We start from the raw sequence: 16295 nt of genomic DNA, 5'->3' as shown, positions 1-16295 counted from the left end.
TCCTACATGTTGGCCTTTATCTCAAGGGGCTGGAATATAAAGGGGAGGAAATTCTTCAGTTATATAAAGCTCTGGTCAGACCACATCTGGTGCACTGTGTTCAGTTCTGGGCACCGCACCTCAGGAAGGATATATTGGGCTTGGTGGGGGAGCAGCGCAGATTCACGAGAATGACCTGGTCTTAGAGGGTTAAATTATGAGAACAGGTTGCATTGATTTAGCTTGTATTCCCTTCAGTTTAGAAGATTGAAGGGGTGACAGACATGCAAACACACACAGAAACACACACACTTATAGATGAACAAATTGACAAAATAAAATGATGACAGAGTATTTGACAGTTAACTCTATGTATTTGACTGTACTGTACACATATTGAACCCCGCGAGGATTTCATACTCCCAGGGTTTAGACCAGTCTCTCTAACAGCTCCATGGCTGCAGTGGCTGTACTCTGTCCAAAGATGAATACTCCACACAGGATTGTGACTGTTCCCCAGACAATCAAACAGGGCCTGAGGGCAGAAAAGAAGTTCAATAAAACAGCAGCAATCTGCAACAACAGCCAGTGAAGTACTTTTGAAGTGTAGTCAAAGTTTTAACGTAGGAAATGTGGCAGCCAAGTTGTGTACAAGGTCCCACAAACAACAATGAGATAAATAACCAGATAATCTGTTTTAGTGATGTTGGTTGAGGGATAAATGTTGGCCAGGACACCAGGGAGAATACCCCTGCTCTTCTACGAATAATGCCATGGGATATTTTACGTCCACTTGAGAGAGCAGATGGGGCCTCGGTTTAACATCTCATCTGAAAGACGGCACCTCCAACAGGACGGCTCTCCCTCAACACTGGACTGGAGTGTCAGCCTGGATTATGCACTCAAGTCTTTGGAGTGAGGCCTGAACTCACGATCTTCTGACTCAGAGGTGAGAGTGAGCCAAGGTCAATAAAGATCTCCTGCATTCATAGCAACAAGTGTTCTTGAGGGGCTAGCTTGCTCCACCCCCCTCTCTCCTTGCCCCCCTCTCTTCCTGCCCCTACCCATGCTATCACAACAGTGATGCCAAAAGAATCTGGGTATAGAGTACAAAAGCAAGGAAGTTGTGGTAAACTTTTATAAATCACTGGTTAGGCCTCAGCTGGAATATTGTGTCCAATTCTGGGCATCAAACTTCAAGAAGGATGTCAAGGCTTTGGAGAGGGTGCAGGGGAGATTTACTAGAATGGTACCAGGGATGAGGGACTTCAGTTATGTGGCGAGACTGGAGAAGCTGAGGTTGTTCTCCTTAGAGCAGAGATGGTTATTGGGAGATTTAATAGAGATGTTCAAAATATTGAAGAGTTTTGACAGAGTAGGTAGAGAGAAACTGCTTCCACTGGCAGGAGTGTTGATAACCAGAGATCACAAATTTAAGATAATTGACAATATTTTTTACGCAGCGAGTTGTTATGATCTGGAGTGCACTGCCTGAATGGGTGGTGGAAGCAGATGCAACAATAGCTTTCAAAAGGGAACTAGTTATATAATTAAAAAGGAAAACATTTGCAGAGCTATGGGGCAAGAGCAGGGGAGTGGGACTAATTGGAGAGCTGTTTAAAAGAGGCAGCACAGGCAAGATGGGCCGAATGGCTTCGTTCTGTGCTGTATCATTACCACATAGGGACAGTGCGTACTGCTGCAGGGTCCGGGCTTGGGAGACGCTGTACCTCGAAAAGAAAAGTAAAGGACTATAGGAAGACCCTGGTTGCCTTTGTGGTGGGGATGGGGTTGTTGGCTCCATGTCTCAGACACATACAGAGTTTGACTGTGATTGTCACATCAAAAGAGCAGAACCGCAATCAGTGGCAGGGACAAACATTCCTGCTGGATCCCGGCGCAATGGCCGGGCCTCATTTAAATTTGACAGGCGAGCTCTGACTTAAAGGGGACGGCTGGTCCCATTGGTGGGGGCTGGTGTACTTGGTGGAGTAAGGGTCCCAAAGGATGCTCCAAAATGCCCGGTGTTTTGTTTCCAGCGCTTTCCAGGGATCCTTCTATAGGACGGCGCATTCTGCTGGGTTGTAGTGAGCGGGGACTCAGGCACTGCACGTGCTGAGCGTTTACCGTCAGGGTAGCGCCCGGTGTCCATTGTCACATCGTAGGACCCCCACAATTTTTACGTAGCAATAAGGCTCACATCTGTCTCAGGCAGGAATCTTGTCTCAAGGCCCAAACCAAAATGGGAGTGACAGTGAAGATGGCAGGAAGTTCCCCATCCTGATTTTGGTCTCACTGCTGCCCATTCCAACAGTATCCAGAGGACCCACTTTTCAGTTCGTGTTTGCTAAGCAGCGCTGGCTCCCATTTTGTAAGCAGTACACTGATGCTGATTGACACAGGCCAGAGATTACCTTACTCTGGGAGAGACTGCTTCAGTTTGCATCGCACACACTAGACACAGGCCTGCAAAGGAAAGAAGGGAGATGCTGAGATATCTATAACAACTTGCGTTAATACAGTACAGTACTACAGTAAAATTTCCCAGGGCCCTTCACAGAGGGCTAGATCCTTGGAGGACTCCAGAGGTAACGGTGTGGGGGTGGTAGGAAAAGCCATTCCAGGGGATTCTCTGGCTACAACTGGATATGAGGGCAGTCCCACTGAGCTGAACAACAGAGGAGAGGCATTGGAGGAGGATGGTATGGTTGACCATGCCAAAGACTACAGAGAGGTCGAGAAGGATGAGGAGGGACAGTTCACCATGGTCACTGTCACAGGAGATGTAATTTGTGACTTTGATTAGGGCCGTTTTAGTACTGTGGTAGGGCAAATTGGCAGAAAGTGTCAAACCTACAGAGGAGGAGAGGGCGGGCACTGAGTTCTTGCAGATCAGCTCCAAGCTCTCCTGCAAGCCACATACTATCCTGACTTGGACATCCTTCACTGTTCCTTCAGCCAACACCACTGTGGGAGCACCATCAGCACAAGGACTGCAGTGGGTCATGGAGGAGGTCCAATAAATGCAGCCTTGCCAGTGTCATCCACATCCACACTGAATGATACCAGGGCTTAAAGGGTTAAATGATGAGGATAGTTTGCATAGACTTGGCTTGTATTCCCTTGAGTTTAGAAGATTGAGAGATGATCGGATCGAGGTGCTAAAATGATAGAGGGATTTGATAGAGTAGATGCAGAGTAACTATTTCCTCTGGTGGGGGAAATCAAGAACAGGGGGGCACAATCTTTAAATTAGAGCTAGGCCATTCAGGAGTGATGTCAGGAAGCACTTCTTCACACAAAGGATAGTGGAAATCTGGAACTCTCTCCCCCAAAAGGCTGTGGACGCTGGGACAATTGGAGCTTTCAAAACAAAGGGCAATACATTTTTGTTCGGTAAAGTTATCAAGGGATATGAAGCAATGATGGGTAAATGGAATTGAGGTACAGATCAGCCATGATCTAATTGAATGGTGGAACAGGTTTGAGGGGCTGAATGGCCTCCTCTTGTTTCTGTGTTCTTATCCCAATATCAAATAAAAATAAATTTGGTTCTATCAGATTGAAATTCCCAGGCAGTGACCCCTCGACATTCCAATAAACCTCCTCACTGTGAGACCCTGGGGTTTTGTAAGATTTCATGCAAGATCTTGGTGAGAGAGGTTCACTCTGTATCTGACCTTGCTGACACAGGGATGCAGTAAAGAACGCCTGCTGGAAAGTGATGAATATTGGGTGAGTACAGGATCGAGATCTGGCCATGATACCTTCTATGATTGAATGGCCGGCTGCACTAACTTGTCTCACAAATAAAAATGGGCAATCGGCTGAGTTAGCGGGAGGGGATTTGCTGACACCCATGTACCCCAGCAAGATTCGCCGTGTTCAAGAGAATCGGGGGGCTGGGGGGGTGGGTGGTGTAGGGAGTGGGGAAAAAGGGGGACATCCTTTTGGGGAATTAATGTCCCTCAGGGTTGTGAGCGAGGGCACAGAATGGAGTCACTCTCACTCAAGGATGGTTCTGATCCTTGAGACATAATAATCTCTCCTAACATAGAAGATAGGAGCAGGAGTAGGCCATTTGGCCCTTCGAGCCTGCTCCGCCATTCAACGAGATCATGGCTGATCATCCAAACCCTAGCACCCGGTCCCTACACCGACAGCCATCCCACCCAAGCCCTATCCCTGTAACCCCACGTATTTAATCCCCCCTAACACGAAGGGTCAACTTTAATCATGGCCAATCAACCTAACCCGCACATCTTTGGACTGTGGGAGGAAACCGGAGCACCCGGAGAAAACCCACGCAAACACGGGGAGAATGTGCAAACTCCACACAGATAGTCACCCGAGGCCGGATTTGAACCCGGGTCCCTGGCGCTGTGAGGCAACAGTGGTAACCATTATGCCACCGTCCTGCTAATGAACACTGAGGAACTGTCCATACCTGGGAAAATGAAAATGAAGAAGGCACTGATCCCCCCGATGAGGCTGATGACCTCACTGATGTCCGGGACGAATACTGCTACCCCCATGGTCACCAGGACCCAACAGCTTGTCAGCAGCACACTCAGTCTCCTCTCATAAGCCGCTGTGATCACCATGTTCTGAGGCCTACACTTCACACATAGCTCCTGAATCACAGACCTGGGGAAGAGAGAGAAAGACATACACAGAAGTGGATTTAAACCCATTCCCCCTCCACACTAACCTGCCCCGGATCCCCTCACACAACCTTCAGTGAAGGATGAAGGATCCACGAGAATGGGGTTGGACTGGCGCGACAGGATAGCTGGTCCTTCCAGTTTTTTCATTGTTCACGGGATGTGGGTGTCGCAGGCAAGGCCAGCATTTATTGCCCATCCCTAGTTGCCCTTGAGAGGGTGGTGGTGAGCCACCTTCTTGAACTGCTGCAGTCCATTTGGTGAAGGTACTCCCACAGTGCTGTTAGGGAGGGAGTTCCAGGATTTTGACCCAGCAACGATGAAGGAACGGCGATATATTTCCTAGTCAGGATGGTGTATGACTTGGAGGGGAACTTGCAGGTGGTGGTGTTCCCATGTGCCTGCTGCCCTTGTCCTTCTAAGTGGTAGAGGTTGTGGGTTTGGGAGGTGCTGCCGAAGAAGCCTTGGCGAGTTGCTGCAGTGCATCTTGTAGATGGTACACACTGCAGCCACAGGCCGCCGGTGTTCGAGGGAGTGAATGTTTAAGGTGGTGGATGGGGTGCCAATCAAGCGGGCTGCTTTGTCCTGGATGGTGTCAAGCTTCTTGAGTGTTGTTGGAGCTGCATCCAGGCAAGTGTAGAGTATTCCATCACACTACTGACTTGTGCCTTGTAGATGATGGAAAGGCTTTGAGGAGTCAGGAGGTAATACACTTGCTGTAGAATACTCAGCATTTGTTACCTCAGCCATGCCCTCTGCCTCCACAAGAAGAACTCATTTTTCGTTCGTAAATGGCCCTAACCTTCTTTTGACTACCCTTTTACTATTTATGTGTTTATGAAAGACTTTTGGTTTCCCTTTTATGTTAGCCACAAATCTGTTCTCGTACTCTCTCTTTGCCCCTCATATTCCCTTGTTTAGACCTCCTTTGTACTTTCTCTATGCGGTAGATATAGAGAAACTATTTCCTCTGGTGGGGGAATCAAGAACAAGAGGACACAATGTTCAGAATTAGAGCTAGGCTGTTCAGGAGTGATGTCAGGAAACACATTTTGACACAAAGAGTAATGGAACCTTTTCCCCAAAAGGCTGTGGGTGCTGGAGGACAATTGGAGCTTTCAAGACTAAGATGGATAGATTTTTGTTGGGTGAGGGTGTCAAGTGATATGGAGCAAAGCCAGGACAATGGAGTTGAGGCACTGATCAGCCATGATGTAATTGAATGGTGGAATAGGCCCGAAGGGTTGAATGGCCTCATCCTGTTCCTGTAGGAACGAGTCTGTGCTGTTTATGTGTTAAATTTTCCCATTTTGCTTCACCTTTAGGATAACTAGTGACGGTTCTCACTCGCGGAGCAAGCAAGAGTTCGGAGTGCAGCTGGAAACTGAATGAACAGGAGTGCGCTTCAGTATAATGGGCTGCATTTTCAACCTTCTGCCCTTTGGTGTTGTGTATCGGCCGCCTTTTATAGAATCCACCACCCGATTGAAATAAATGGAAATTAACACCGGGCAGGTGTATAACGGGCAGCCGATCTGCAATGCCAGTTTTGTGCCGAGCATCACGTTGAAAATCCATCCCAATGGGCCTGAGGTGAACTGAGCAGGTTGAATGAATGTTTGCGGCTATCGTGGCTCAGGTCTCAGTTGTCATTAGGCCCTCCCATTCCTGGGGTTTGGCTTTTAAATGTTCCCCTTTCCCCAAGACAAAAATCCATTGCTGCACAGCACACTGGCAGAGGTCAAAAATCGTCACTCGAATGTCACATTGTCATGTGGCGGAGTTCCCTTAATCCCCTACTGGAGTCAGGCTGGTGCTGTCAGGGCGAGGCTGGTTCTGGATCCAAGTGCAGACAGACAAGGCGAGAAGCAGGTATGCAGCCTTAAATAAAAGTACTTTACTAGAATCACACAGGTAAACAGTTCCAAACATAGGAGCTCAAGACAAGCTACCACTAGGCAAACGGCTTGTCAAGACTGAGCACAGAGGGAAGAAACCACAGAACTTAAATACAAGCAAAAACAGGTGAAACCAATAAACCTGATGAAAGGCAGTAAAGTAATAAACACAGGAGAAACTAGTAAAAATTTGCAAAGGGAAAAAAAACAAGTGAAGGTGCCATCTAGGGGTTACTGAGGGAAATAACCGGCACCCTCACAGGTGCATAGAGAGTGCAGCACCCAGCTGGAGGGCACCGCCTGCTCCTGCATCGCTCTCTGCCCTGAGACCAAGGAGCTCTGCCACTTCCCAATTAATTCTCACGCTATCATCCTCAGTGAGAGAAGTGAATGAATAGAGATTTGAAAAACTCAACGTACCTCCCCAGATGGAGTATGATGGGATAGATAGTGATGATGGAGATCCCAAAGAGCAGCCTCCCTATTATAATGAGCACCTCGTTGTCTGGGTATGACATTAGGATATCTGCTGCCACATCCGTACCAAACGTTAAGTATCCGTACATCCCTGAAACATATCACAGCAGTTGTCCAGTTTACAGATTTGTTTTCCTTTTATTAATAAAAGAATGTAAGCTCAGCCCTAGATTTTACAGATTGTGACTGCTGTACAGGACAACTCACTAGAGACTGATGACACACCCACAGAGTACAAGACTCAACAGAAAAGTGTCGGCACTTAAACTGCGGGTTCAACCACTTGCCATTGACACTCATTGACGTGTCCTCCAGTACAGCTGGATGGGAATGGTAAAGATACCCTACAAATGGGTTTACTTAATATCTAGCTGTGCTGCAGTCTCGGAGGTGTTGTCACTCTGAGTCGGTTGGCATAGCAGCCCCTGCGATAGAAATGAAGCATTGCGGTCTGTGGTGGATTATTTATTGGTTTCTTTATTGTTGGTCAAAGCACACACCCAGATTTTAACCCGGGGATGAGAGTTCAGTACGGGGGTGGAGGGGCGAATGGCAGGCTCCCTCTTAACTCGTCTACCTGAGGCCCTGGCCACGTTACTCCCAGAGCATTCCTGGAACCTTCTCATGCCAGCTTTGGAGCTGTGTTTGCTTAATTGGTGCCCCACCATTGAACTCAAACTTCCCCCACCACAGTCGCACCGTGTCTGCAGTGTGTAGGCACTGCAGCAACTTGCCAAGGCTTCTTCGGCAGCACCTCCCAAACCCGTGACCTCTTCCACCTAGAAGGACAAGGGCAGCAGGTGCATGGGGACACCACCACCTCCAATTTCCCCTCCAAGTTACACACATTCTGACTTCATCGCCGCTGGGTCAGAATTCTGGAACTCCCTCCCTAACAGCACTGAGGGAGTACCTTCACCACATGGACTGCAGTGGGTCAAGAAGAAGAAATCCGCCACCACCTTCTTAAGAGCAACTAAGGATGGGTAATAAATGCTGGCCTTGCCAGTTCATAGAGGACATGAGATCCACTTAAGGGAGTGGCCAGTGATACTGAAGCCAAGGAGTATATCTGGAGTAAAAACCCCAAAATATAACTGAGCGGTTTCAGGAGATTCCCCATTGATGGGGTGACAGTCCATCCTGTTTACTGGCTGTAAGAGCCCAGCATGGGATGAGTTGGATCAGTATCAATCCAATTGTTAGTGGGGATAGGCCCACAGCACAAAGCTGCCTCGAGGTTAAGACTAAATTGTCACACTAGCTCAGAGAGATCACAGGATGGCAGCCGTGGCTAACAGAACAATTCCAAACTGTTGAAGCAAGGATTTCCTTTCTGAGGATATAAATGCCCACGTGAGCTTCGGGAAGGAAGATATCCACACAATGGGTAATGAGACATTAACATGAGGGAAAGAGGCAGATTGTTACACCAGGAAGAGACAGATCCCCACGACAGGGGAAAGCCAGACTTCCATGTAATGGGGTGAAGACCTCCGCATGGGGGGTGGACCACTTCAGGACCGGGGAACAGAGCTCCACAGGGGGGCAGATGGCCTTATAAAGGGGTGGGGACAGAACTCACATGTGGGGGTGAACTATCACACCTTCCATTCAGCTATTCTCTTGTAGAAACCCAGTGATATGAAGAAATGCAGTACATGGGTACACCATCACTGTCACCATCACTGTCACCATCACTGTCACCATCACTGTCACCATCACTGTCACCATCACTGTCACCATCACTGTCACCATCATCGTCACCATCACTGTCACCATCACTGTCACCATCACTGTCACCATCATCGTCACCATCATCGTCACCATCATCGTCACCATCACTGTCACCATCATCGTCACCATCATCGTCACCATCACTGTCACCATCACTGTCACCATCACTGTCACCATCACTATCACCATCACTGTCACCATCATCGTCACCATCACTGTCACCATCACTGTCACCATCACTGTCACCATCACTGTCACTGTCACCATCACTGTCACCATCACTATCACCATCACTGTCACCATCACTGTCACCATCATCGTCACCATCACTGTCACCATCACTGTCACCATCACTGTCACCACCACTGTCACCATCACTGTTACCATCACTATCACCATCACTGTCACCATCACTGTCACCATCATCGTCACCATCACTGCCACCATCACTGTCACCATCACTGTCACCATCACCATCGCTGTCACCATCACTGTCACCATCACTGCCACCATCACCTTCACCATCATCACCAGTATTATAACCAACACCCTCATTGTCACCAAACCGTTACTATCACTTTCACCATCACTGCTACCATCAGAATCATCATTAACCTTATTGTCACCATGTGCCTTTTGATAAACGGAACAAAAATTTCTGTTCCGACCAGGGACTCTAGTTAAATGACCTATGGGCACAGGTAGTTCTCTGATACCTCAGCATAGTGACTGTTTTTCATGTGTGAGACTGGACGGTGGGTGTTAGCAGAGCGCATCACAGCCATGTGTGAGACTGGATGGCGGGTGTTAGCAGAGCGCATCACAGCCATGTGTGAGACTGGGCGGCGGGTGTTAGCAGAGCGCATCACAGCCATGTGTGAGACTGGATGGTGGGTGTTAGCAGAGCGCATCACAGCCATGTGTGAGACTGGGCGGCGGGTGTTAGCAGAGTGCATCCCAGCCATGTGTGAGACTGGATGGTGGGTGTTAGCAGAGCGCATCACAGCCATGTGTGAGACTGGATGGTGGGTGTTAGCAGAGCGCATCACAGCCATGTGTGAGACTGGATGGCGGGTGTTAGCAGAGTGCATCCCAGCCATGTGTGAGACTGGATGGTGGGTGTTAGCAGAGCGCATCACAGCCATGTGTGAGACTGGGCGGCGGGTGTTAGCAGAGCGCATCACAGCCATGTGTGAGACTGGGCGGCGGGTGTTAGCAGAGCGCATCACAGCCATGTGTGAGACTGGACGGTGGGTGTTAGCAGAGTGCATCCCAGCCATGTGTGAGACTGGGCGGCGGGTGTTAGCAGAGCGCATCACAGCCATGTGTGAGACTGGATGGTGGGTGTTAGCAGAGCGCATCACAGCCATGTGTGAGACTGGATGGTGGGTGTTAGCAGAGCGCATCACAGCCATGTGTGAGACTGGGCGGCGGGTGTTAGCAGAGCGCATCACAGCCATGTGTGAGACTGGGCGGCGGGTGTTAGCAGAGCGCATCACAGCCATGTGTGAGACTGGGCGGCGGGTGTTAGCAGAGTGCATCACAGCCATGTGTGAGACTGGGTGGCGGGTGTTAGCAGAGCGCATCACAGCCATGTGTGAGACTGGGCAGCGGGTGTTAGCAGAGCGCATCACAGCCATGCTTGTTCTGTCTTTACCTGATGGCCACTTTTCAACAGGGGTCACTAGACCGCGATCACAGGCAGGACGCTTGGTTGAGTGTTTTCCCCTCTGTAGCCAAGAGACTCTGAGGTAATTCCAGGCCCCGCTGTTGTTGAGATCAGGGATGAGGCAAGGCACATTCTAGTCTGGGAGATTGTCTAACACCCCGCATGGTGCATTTACCCATTGAGCTATCGAGGTAGCTTGGCCTAATTTTAAAAAGTGAAAATCTACAGTGCCAGGAATGAATGGAGATCACGTGCCTTTGTGCTGAGCTTTTACCTGTGATGGAGTAAATGAGAAGGCAAACAACCATGGAGAGAACAGAGATGAGGATCCAGTGCGACAGCTTCCTGTTCTGCATGTTGCTGTAGATTGCGACACTGGCCTCATGACACTGGAACATAGACACAGAGATCCAGATCAATACGCTGAGAATAGGCAGCCATTTCCTTCACACCGCCCTGTAAGGTCTTCCAACCAGACTCGCCTGAGGGACAGATGGTGCCTCGTTACCCAATGGCTCTCATTGCATTGCGTGGGGATTTGTATCCAGGAGTAGGAAAGAAAGAACTTTTCTTTCCCCTCCTCAGGACATCCCAAAGGGCTTTTTATGCCAATGAAGTACTTTTGAACTGTAGTCACTGTTGTAATGTAGGGAATGCAACAGCCAATTTTTGCACAGCAAGGTCCCACAATCAGCAATGAGATAATGACCAGATAATTTGATTTTAGTGGTGTTGGTTGAGGGATAAATATTGGCAAGGACACCATGGAGAACTTCCTACTCTTTTTGAATAGTACCATGGGATCTTTTATGTCCACCTGAGAGGGCAGATGGTTAATCAAAAAAAGACACCTCCGACAGTGCAGCACTTCCTCAATACTGCTCTGGAGTGTCAGCCTAGATCATGTGCTGAAGTCTCTGGAGTGGGGCTTGAACACTTCTGACTCAGGGGCGAGAGTGCTACCACTGAGCCACGGCTGAAAGAATGCGAATGTGGGCACCAAGGCAGATAAGAAGTCCTGCACCAGACAGCACATATTGTCGATGGAGGCACCACTGGGCATCATATTAGGATGGACGGATTTAAAGCTTTGAAGTACAAATGGGCTACTGGAACTAAATCTGTAATTATCACAGACCCTCTCAGGGATTGGATGGCACCAATTCCAGGCAGGTGGCAAAGATTTGCTTCCTCAGAGAATCCTCACTGATCAATCTAACCATAGCAATGGTGACCTAATGGGATTGGCAGGTTTTGAATACTGGCCAACACGGGTAGCAACACGTGTCCAACTACACAAAATATTTCAAAAACACTTTGGGGGTGAATTTCTGTCGGGGCTCTCCCGATTGTCCACTGCACCTTTGGCAGGGAGTCGATTGAAACCCTGTCTCCTGTTGTTTCTCCAGGATTTTTGCCGCAGCTACAGTTGCCGATTGGGAAGAAGCCCCGCCCCGAGTTATTTCACCTCCAATTACTTAGAGGCACAGACTGAGGAATATCAGTGGAAGAATGAAAAGAAAAGTCAGAAGAATTGTTTTGCACACAGAGGGTAATTGCAACATGGAATTCTTTAAGTCTAGTAGCCAACGTTCCCTATAATTGTTTTTGGGGGAGGGTTGCGGCCCCTTTAATTGGCTGCGTGGCCCATTCAAATCTTCGCACATGCGCAGTTTCTCCCATGCAAAAGCCAATGAATGGCCTGCGCAATGGGATCATTGCTAGCGGCTATTTAGGGGCTGAGGGTAGAGGGTGAGTCATTTACTATACAAATGTTCCTTACCATGTCCAATCTGGCTGTAAGAGATGCTCACACTGGAAATGGATTAAGCCCTTGTTCCAAGGAGTTAATGATGGAGAGGATGGATAATGTGGAGTACAGAAGTATCACCAGCAGAAGCAAACCCTACTGGAGCATAATTTACCAGAACCTCTCAGCCACCGTCAACCACTGCTCTCTTACCTGGAATCCAAAGCAGATCGTTGGCACGACTGTGAACATGGCCGCCCATGAAGAAACACTAAAGGAAAGAAACAAAATGAAACAAAAAGAAACAATCCGCGACTGGCATGGAACACAGGAAGTATAATATACATCCCCAGCCTCTACACGATGCACAATTCATCGGAGTGTAAACTGCAGATTATCACCAGCAAGGGGTCCTCGTGACCCATTGACTATTAATGGGCTCCCTCAACAGTTGGGTTCACTGGGTAATCCACTTCTCTCTGTAGCTTTCTTGTTTATTATAGACACTTTTTAGTGTGGATTTTGGGTTTATCGAAGCTGAGGAACATTGGTGCCAGGAGATGGAGTCCTTTTCATCAGGTGTCAGCCATGGCTCAGTGGGTCGCACTCTCGCATTTGAGTCAGGAAGTTGTGGGTTCAAGCCCCACTCCAGAGGCTTGAGTACAAAATCCACGCTAACACTCCCAGTTCAGTACTGAGTGGTGCACTGTTGGAGGTGCCGTCTTTTGGATGAGTTGTTAAACTGAGGTCCTGTCTAGCCTCTTGGGTGGAGGTAAAAGATCCCATGGCACTATTTTGAAGAGCAGTTCTCCCCAGTGTCCTGGCCAGTATTTATCCGTCGACAAACATCGCCAAAACAGATGATCTGGTCATTATCACATTGCTGCTTGTGGGAGCTTGCTGTGTGCAAATTGGCTCCCGCCTTTCCTATATTATAACAGTGACTCCACATCAAAAAGTACTTCATTGGATGTGGAGCGCTTTGAGACATCTTGAGGTTGTGAAAGGAGCTATATAAATGCAAGACTTTCTTTCTTTCCATGTCAGGCACCCCTCAAGCACTGATAGGCCAAATGTAGCATAGTTAGATGCAGTGTAAAGATCCCCTTACTCAGTTCCAAAAAGATCCCCTTACTCTGCCCCAACAAGATCCCCTTACTCTGCCCCAACAAGATCCCCTTACTCTGTCCCAACAAGGTCCCCTCAGGCCTTGCATCAGAAGACTATCCCCCAATACAACAGAGTGACATTTTCCACATCCCACACCAAAGGTCTCCCTGACGTCTTCCCAATGAATGCCAGGCAGTGCCAGTTCTGTGCCCATACTCACTGTGAGCTGCATTCAGTTGGCACAAAGCTATTGCACAAAGGGACGTTAACAGCCAACTGACTTCACTGAAAAGTAAAATTAGGCGTTCGTTTCAATGGTGTCAGGTTGGGTTAAAATTACCCCATTGTTCAGATGAGCTACCAACTATTCAATCTTCACCAGCCCAATCCAGACTGTGAGGACTGTTTCCGACTGGTCTCCTGCACTTTGACCTATGACCTGTTAGTTATACAGACATTCCTTTTGCTGATGTCTTCATACAGGCCAACCTTGAAAATCAGTAAATGCTGACCGACTCCTTCAGGACAGACCCCACCAGCCCTGATTATCACATGTAAAAGCAACTAGTCCCAGGGGTTTTGTAGCTTAAGCTGTAGGTGTACAAAACATTCCTTCACTTGTATTGGAGGGCAAAACATATAATAGGAGAAAGGCCGAGTAGAGATGTGCAAAAGAGGTGGCGGGTTTCTAAGGGGCCGAGGGTTGTTCCGCCAGCAAAAAATGTCATGTTTACATTTAGAAATATTGTACACTGATTAATTTAAAATAAACTTTCATCCACTTCCCCATTCACTCCATCATTCCCCCTTTCCCTCCCTTCCACTTCCCCTTTCTCACCATCATTCACCCTTTCTCTCCCATTCACTTCCTCTTCCTCTCCCATCCACTTCCCCTTTCTCTCCATCATTCCCCCTTTCGCATCCACTTCCCCTTTCTATCCATCATTCCCCCCTCTCTCCCATCCACTTCCCCTTTCACTCCATCATTCCCCCTTTCTTCCTATCCACTTTCCCTTTCACTTCATCATTCCCCCTTTCTCTCCCATCCACTTCCCTTTCACTCCATCATTCCCCATTTCTTTCCCATTCACTTCCCCATTCTCGCCATCATTCCCCCTTTCTCTCCCATCCAATTCCCCTTTCTCTCCATCATTCCCCCTTTCCCTACCATCCAATACCCCTTTCATTCCATCATTCCCCCTTTCTCTCCCATCAACTTTCCGACTCATTCCATCATTCCCCCTTTCTCTCCCATCCACTCTGCCCATTCACACCATCATTCCCCCTTTCTCTCCCATCCAATTCCACATTGTCTCCATCATTCCCCCTTTCCCTCCCATCCACTTCCTCTTTCTCTCCATCATTCCACCTTTGCCTCCCATCCACTCTCCCCATTCTCTGCATCATTTCCTCTTTCCCGCATTCCATTTCCACTTTCACTCCATCATCCCCGCTTTTGCTCCCTTCCACTTCCCCATTCACTCCATCATTCCCCATTTCTCTCCAATCCACTACCCATTTCACTCCATCATTCCCCCTTTCTCTCCAATCCTCTCTCCCCATTTTTTCCATCATTCCCTGTTCTGGACTTATTACATTCAGATAGCACCCTCTAGTGGTAGCTATTGTATAGCAGTGGTATTCTGGACATTATGGACATTTTATATGCAGATAGCACCCTCTGGTGGTGGTTATGTGTTAGCAGTGTTTGTGTGGGAGGAGAGGTCATTTGACCTTTCGACCTTTCTTCCTGTGTGAGAGGTCATTTGACCTTTCCACCTTTCTTCCTGTGTGACCCAGGAAGTAGAATCCCAGGAAATATAATTCCAGGAAGAACCTGGCTTGAGTAATGGAGAATTCCATGAGGGATTCGCAATCCAACGTAATCTGATCTTCTATGTTAGGCCAGGCTCAATATCTGTGAGTATCTTTGTCTATTAGCATGATAGCAACTTTGTCAGTGTACTATTTTGATAACACTATGTTTATAAAAGGTTAATATTTGATAGTTACAGAAGTTAGTCCAAATGTTAGTTAGTTATACAATTAGTCTATTCTACTGTTGTAAATATGTTTATATCTTATGTAATATCGAATGTATAGTACTCAGTTTATGTACAAAACATACTTTGTCTTTGTTTACAGTTTCACAAATTTGTTCAAGTAAAGCTTCAAAACAGCAAACGGCTTCACGAGGAATTATTTTGAATAAGTGTTTAACTTGCTGGATAACTAGATAGGACCACGTCTAGCGAGGCCAGTACAGTGAAAAGATAGCAATATGGCTAGCTGTGAAGTGTGGAGCAGGAGGAACCCATTGTAAGGCTTAACCTCGTAGAGCACACCTACCGCACATCAACATGTCAGAAGATAATAACGAGAATGCTTTGCAGCGAGGAGAAGACCTTAAAGGGGCAGATGAAACGGGCAGGTGACAATCGGTCTATAAGCTCCGGTTACGTTAGATCGTAAGCTGGTTCATGGTCATCAGGTGGTTCTAGAGTAAGCGTGACCATTGCCAGAGCACGGGCTAAGCTAGTGGCAGCTCAAGCCAGAGCTGCGCATGCGAAAAGTGAAATAGAAATAAAAGTAAGACAGGCCCACCTCCAAGCTGAATCCCAAGCCAAACAGGCCTGACTCCAAGCCGAACAGGCCCGACTCCAAGCTGAATCCCAAGCCGAACAGGCCCGTCTCCAAGCCGAACAGACCCGTCACCAAGTTGAACGCCAGGCTGAACAGGCCCGTCACCAAGTTGAATGCCAGGCTGAACAGGCCCGTCTCCAAGCTACATTCGACGCTCTGCAGCAACAAAAAGAGATAGATGCTGCATTAGCCGAGACACAAGTATTTGAGGCAATTTTGGACGGAACTGATCCAGAGACAGCTTACAAACCTTTAATTCCCGTTTCGTGGCAGAGTCCGCGACAGCGCACCATAGATTACGTGAGCGACCATGCCGACATACAGTTTACAGGAGAAACGGATGAAGGCCCGCACATCTCTACAGACGC

General features: G+C 48.1%; 1 protein-coding gene across 1 annotated transcript in view; it reads right to left on the bottom strand.

The window, feature by feature from the left end:
- Window positions 1-347: 347 nt before the first annotated feature.
- slc38a8a (solute carrier family 38 member 8a) overlaps window positions 348-16295 on the bottom strand; it is a 296436-nt gene continuing 280488 nt past the window's right edge. Inside the window, exons 5-10 of the mRNA XM_085990919.1 lie at window positions 12388-12445; window positions 10699-10813; window positions 6962-7109; window positions 4427-4626; window positions 2394-2445; window positions 348-514 (exon numbers count right to left, since the gene is read on the bottom strand). Coding sequence (XP_085847045.1) covers window positions 409-514; window positions 2394-2445; window positions 4427-4626; window positions 6962-7109; window positions 10699-10813; window positions 12388-12445 — 679 coding nt within the window. The 3' untranslated portion in view covers window positions 348-408. The remainder of the gene's footprint in view (window positions 515-2393; window positions 2446-4426; window positions 4627-6961; window positions 7110-10698; window positions 10814-12387; window positions 12446-16295) is intronic.

The sequence above is a fragment of the Somniosus microcephalus genome, chromosome 6 (assembly GCF_052327205.1).
Source record: "Somniosus microcephalus isolate GS21.2 chromosome 6, FLI_Smic_1.0, whole genome shotgun sequence".
NCBI classification, from domain to species: Eukaryota; Metazoa; Chordata; class Chondrichthyes; order Squaliformes; family Somniosidae; genus Somniosus; species Somniosus microcephalus.
Note: the sequence above shows the minus strand (reverse complement) of the source record. Positions and strands in the feature narration are given on the sequence as shown.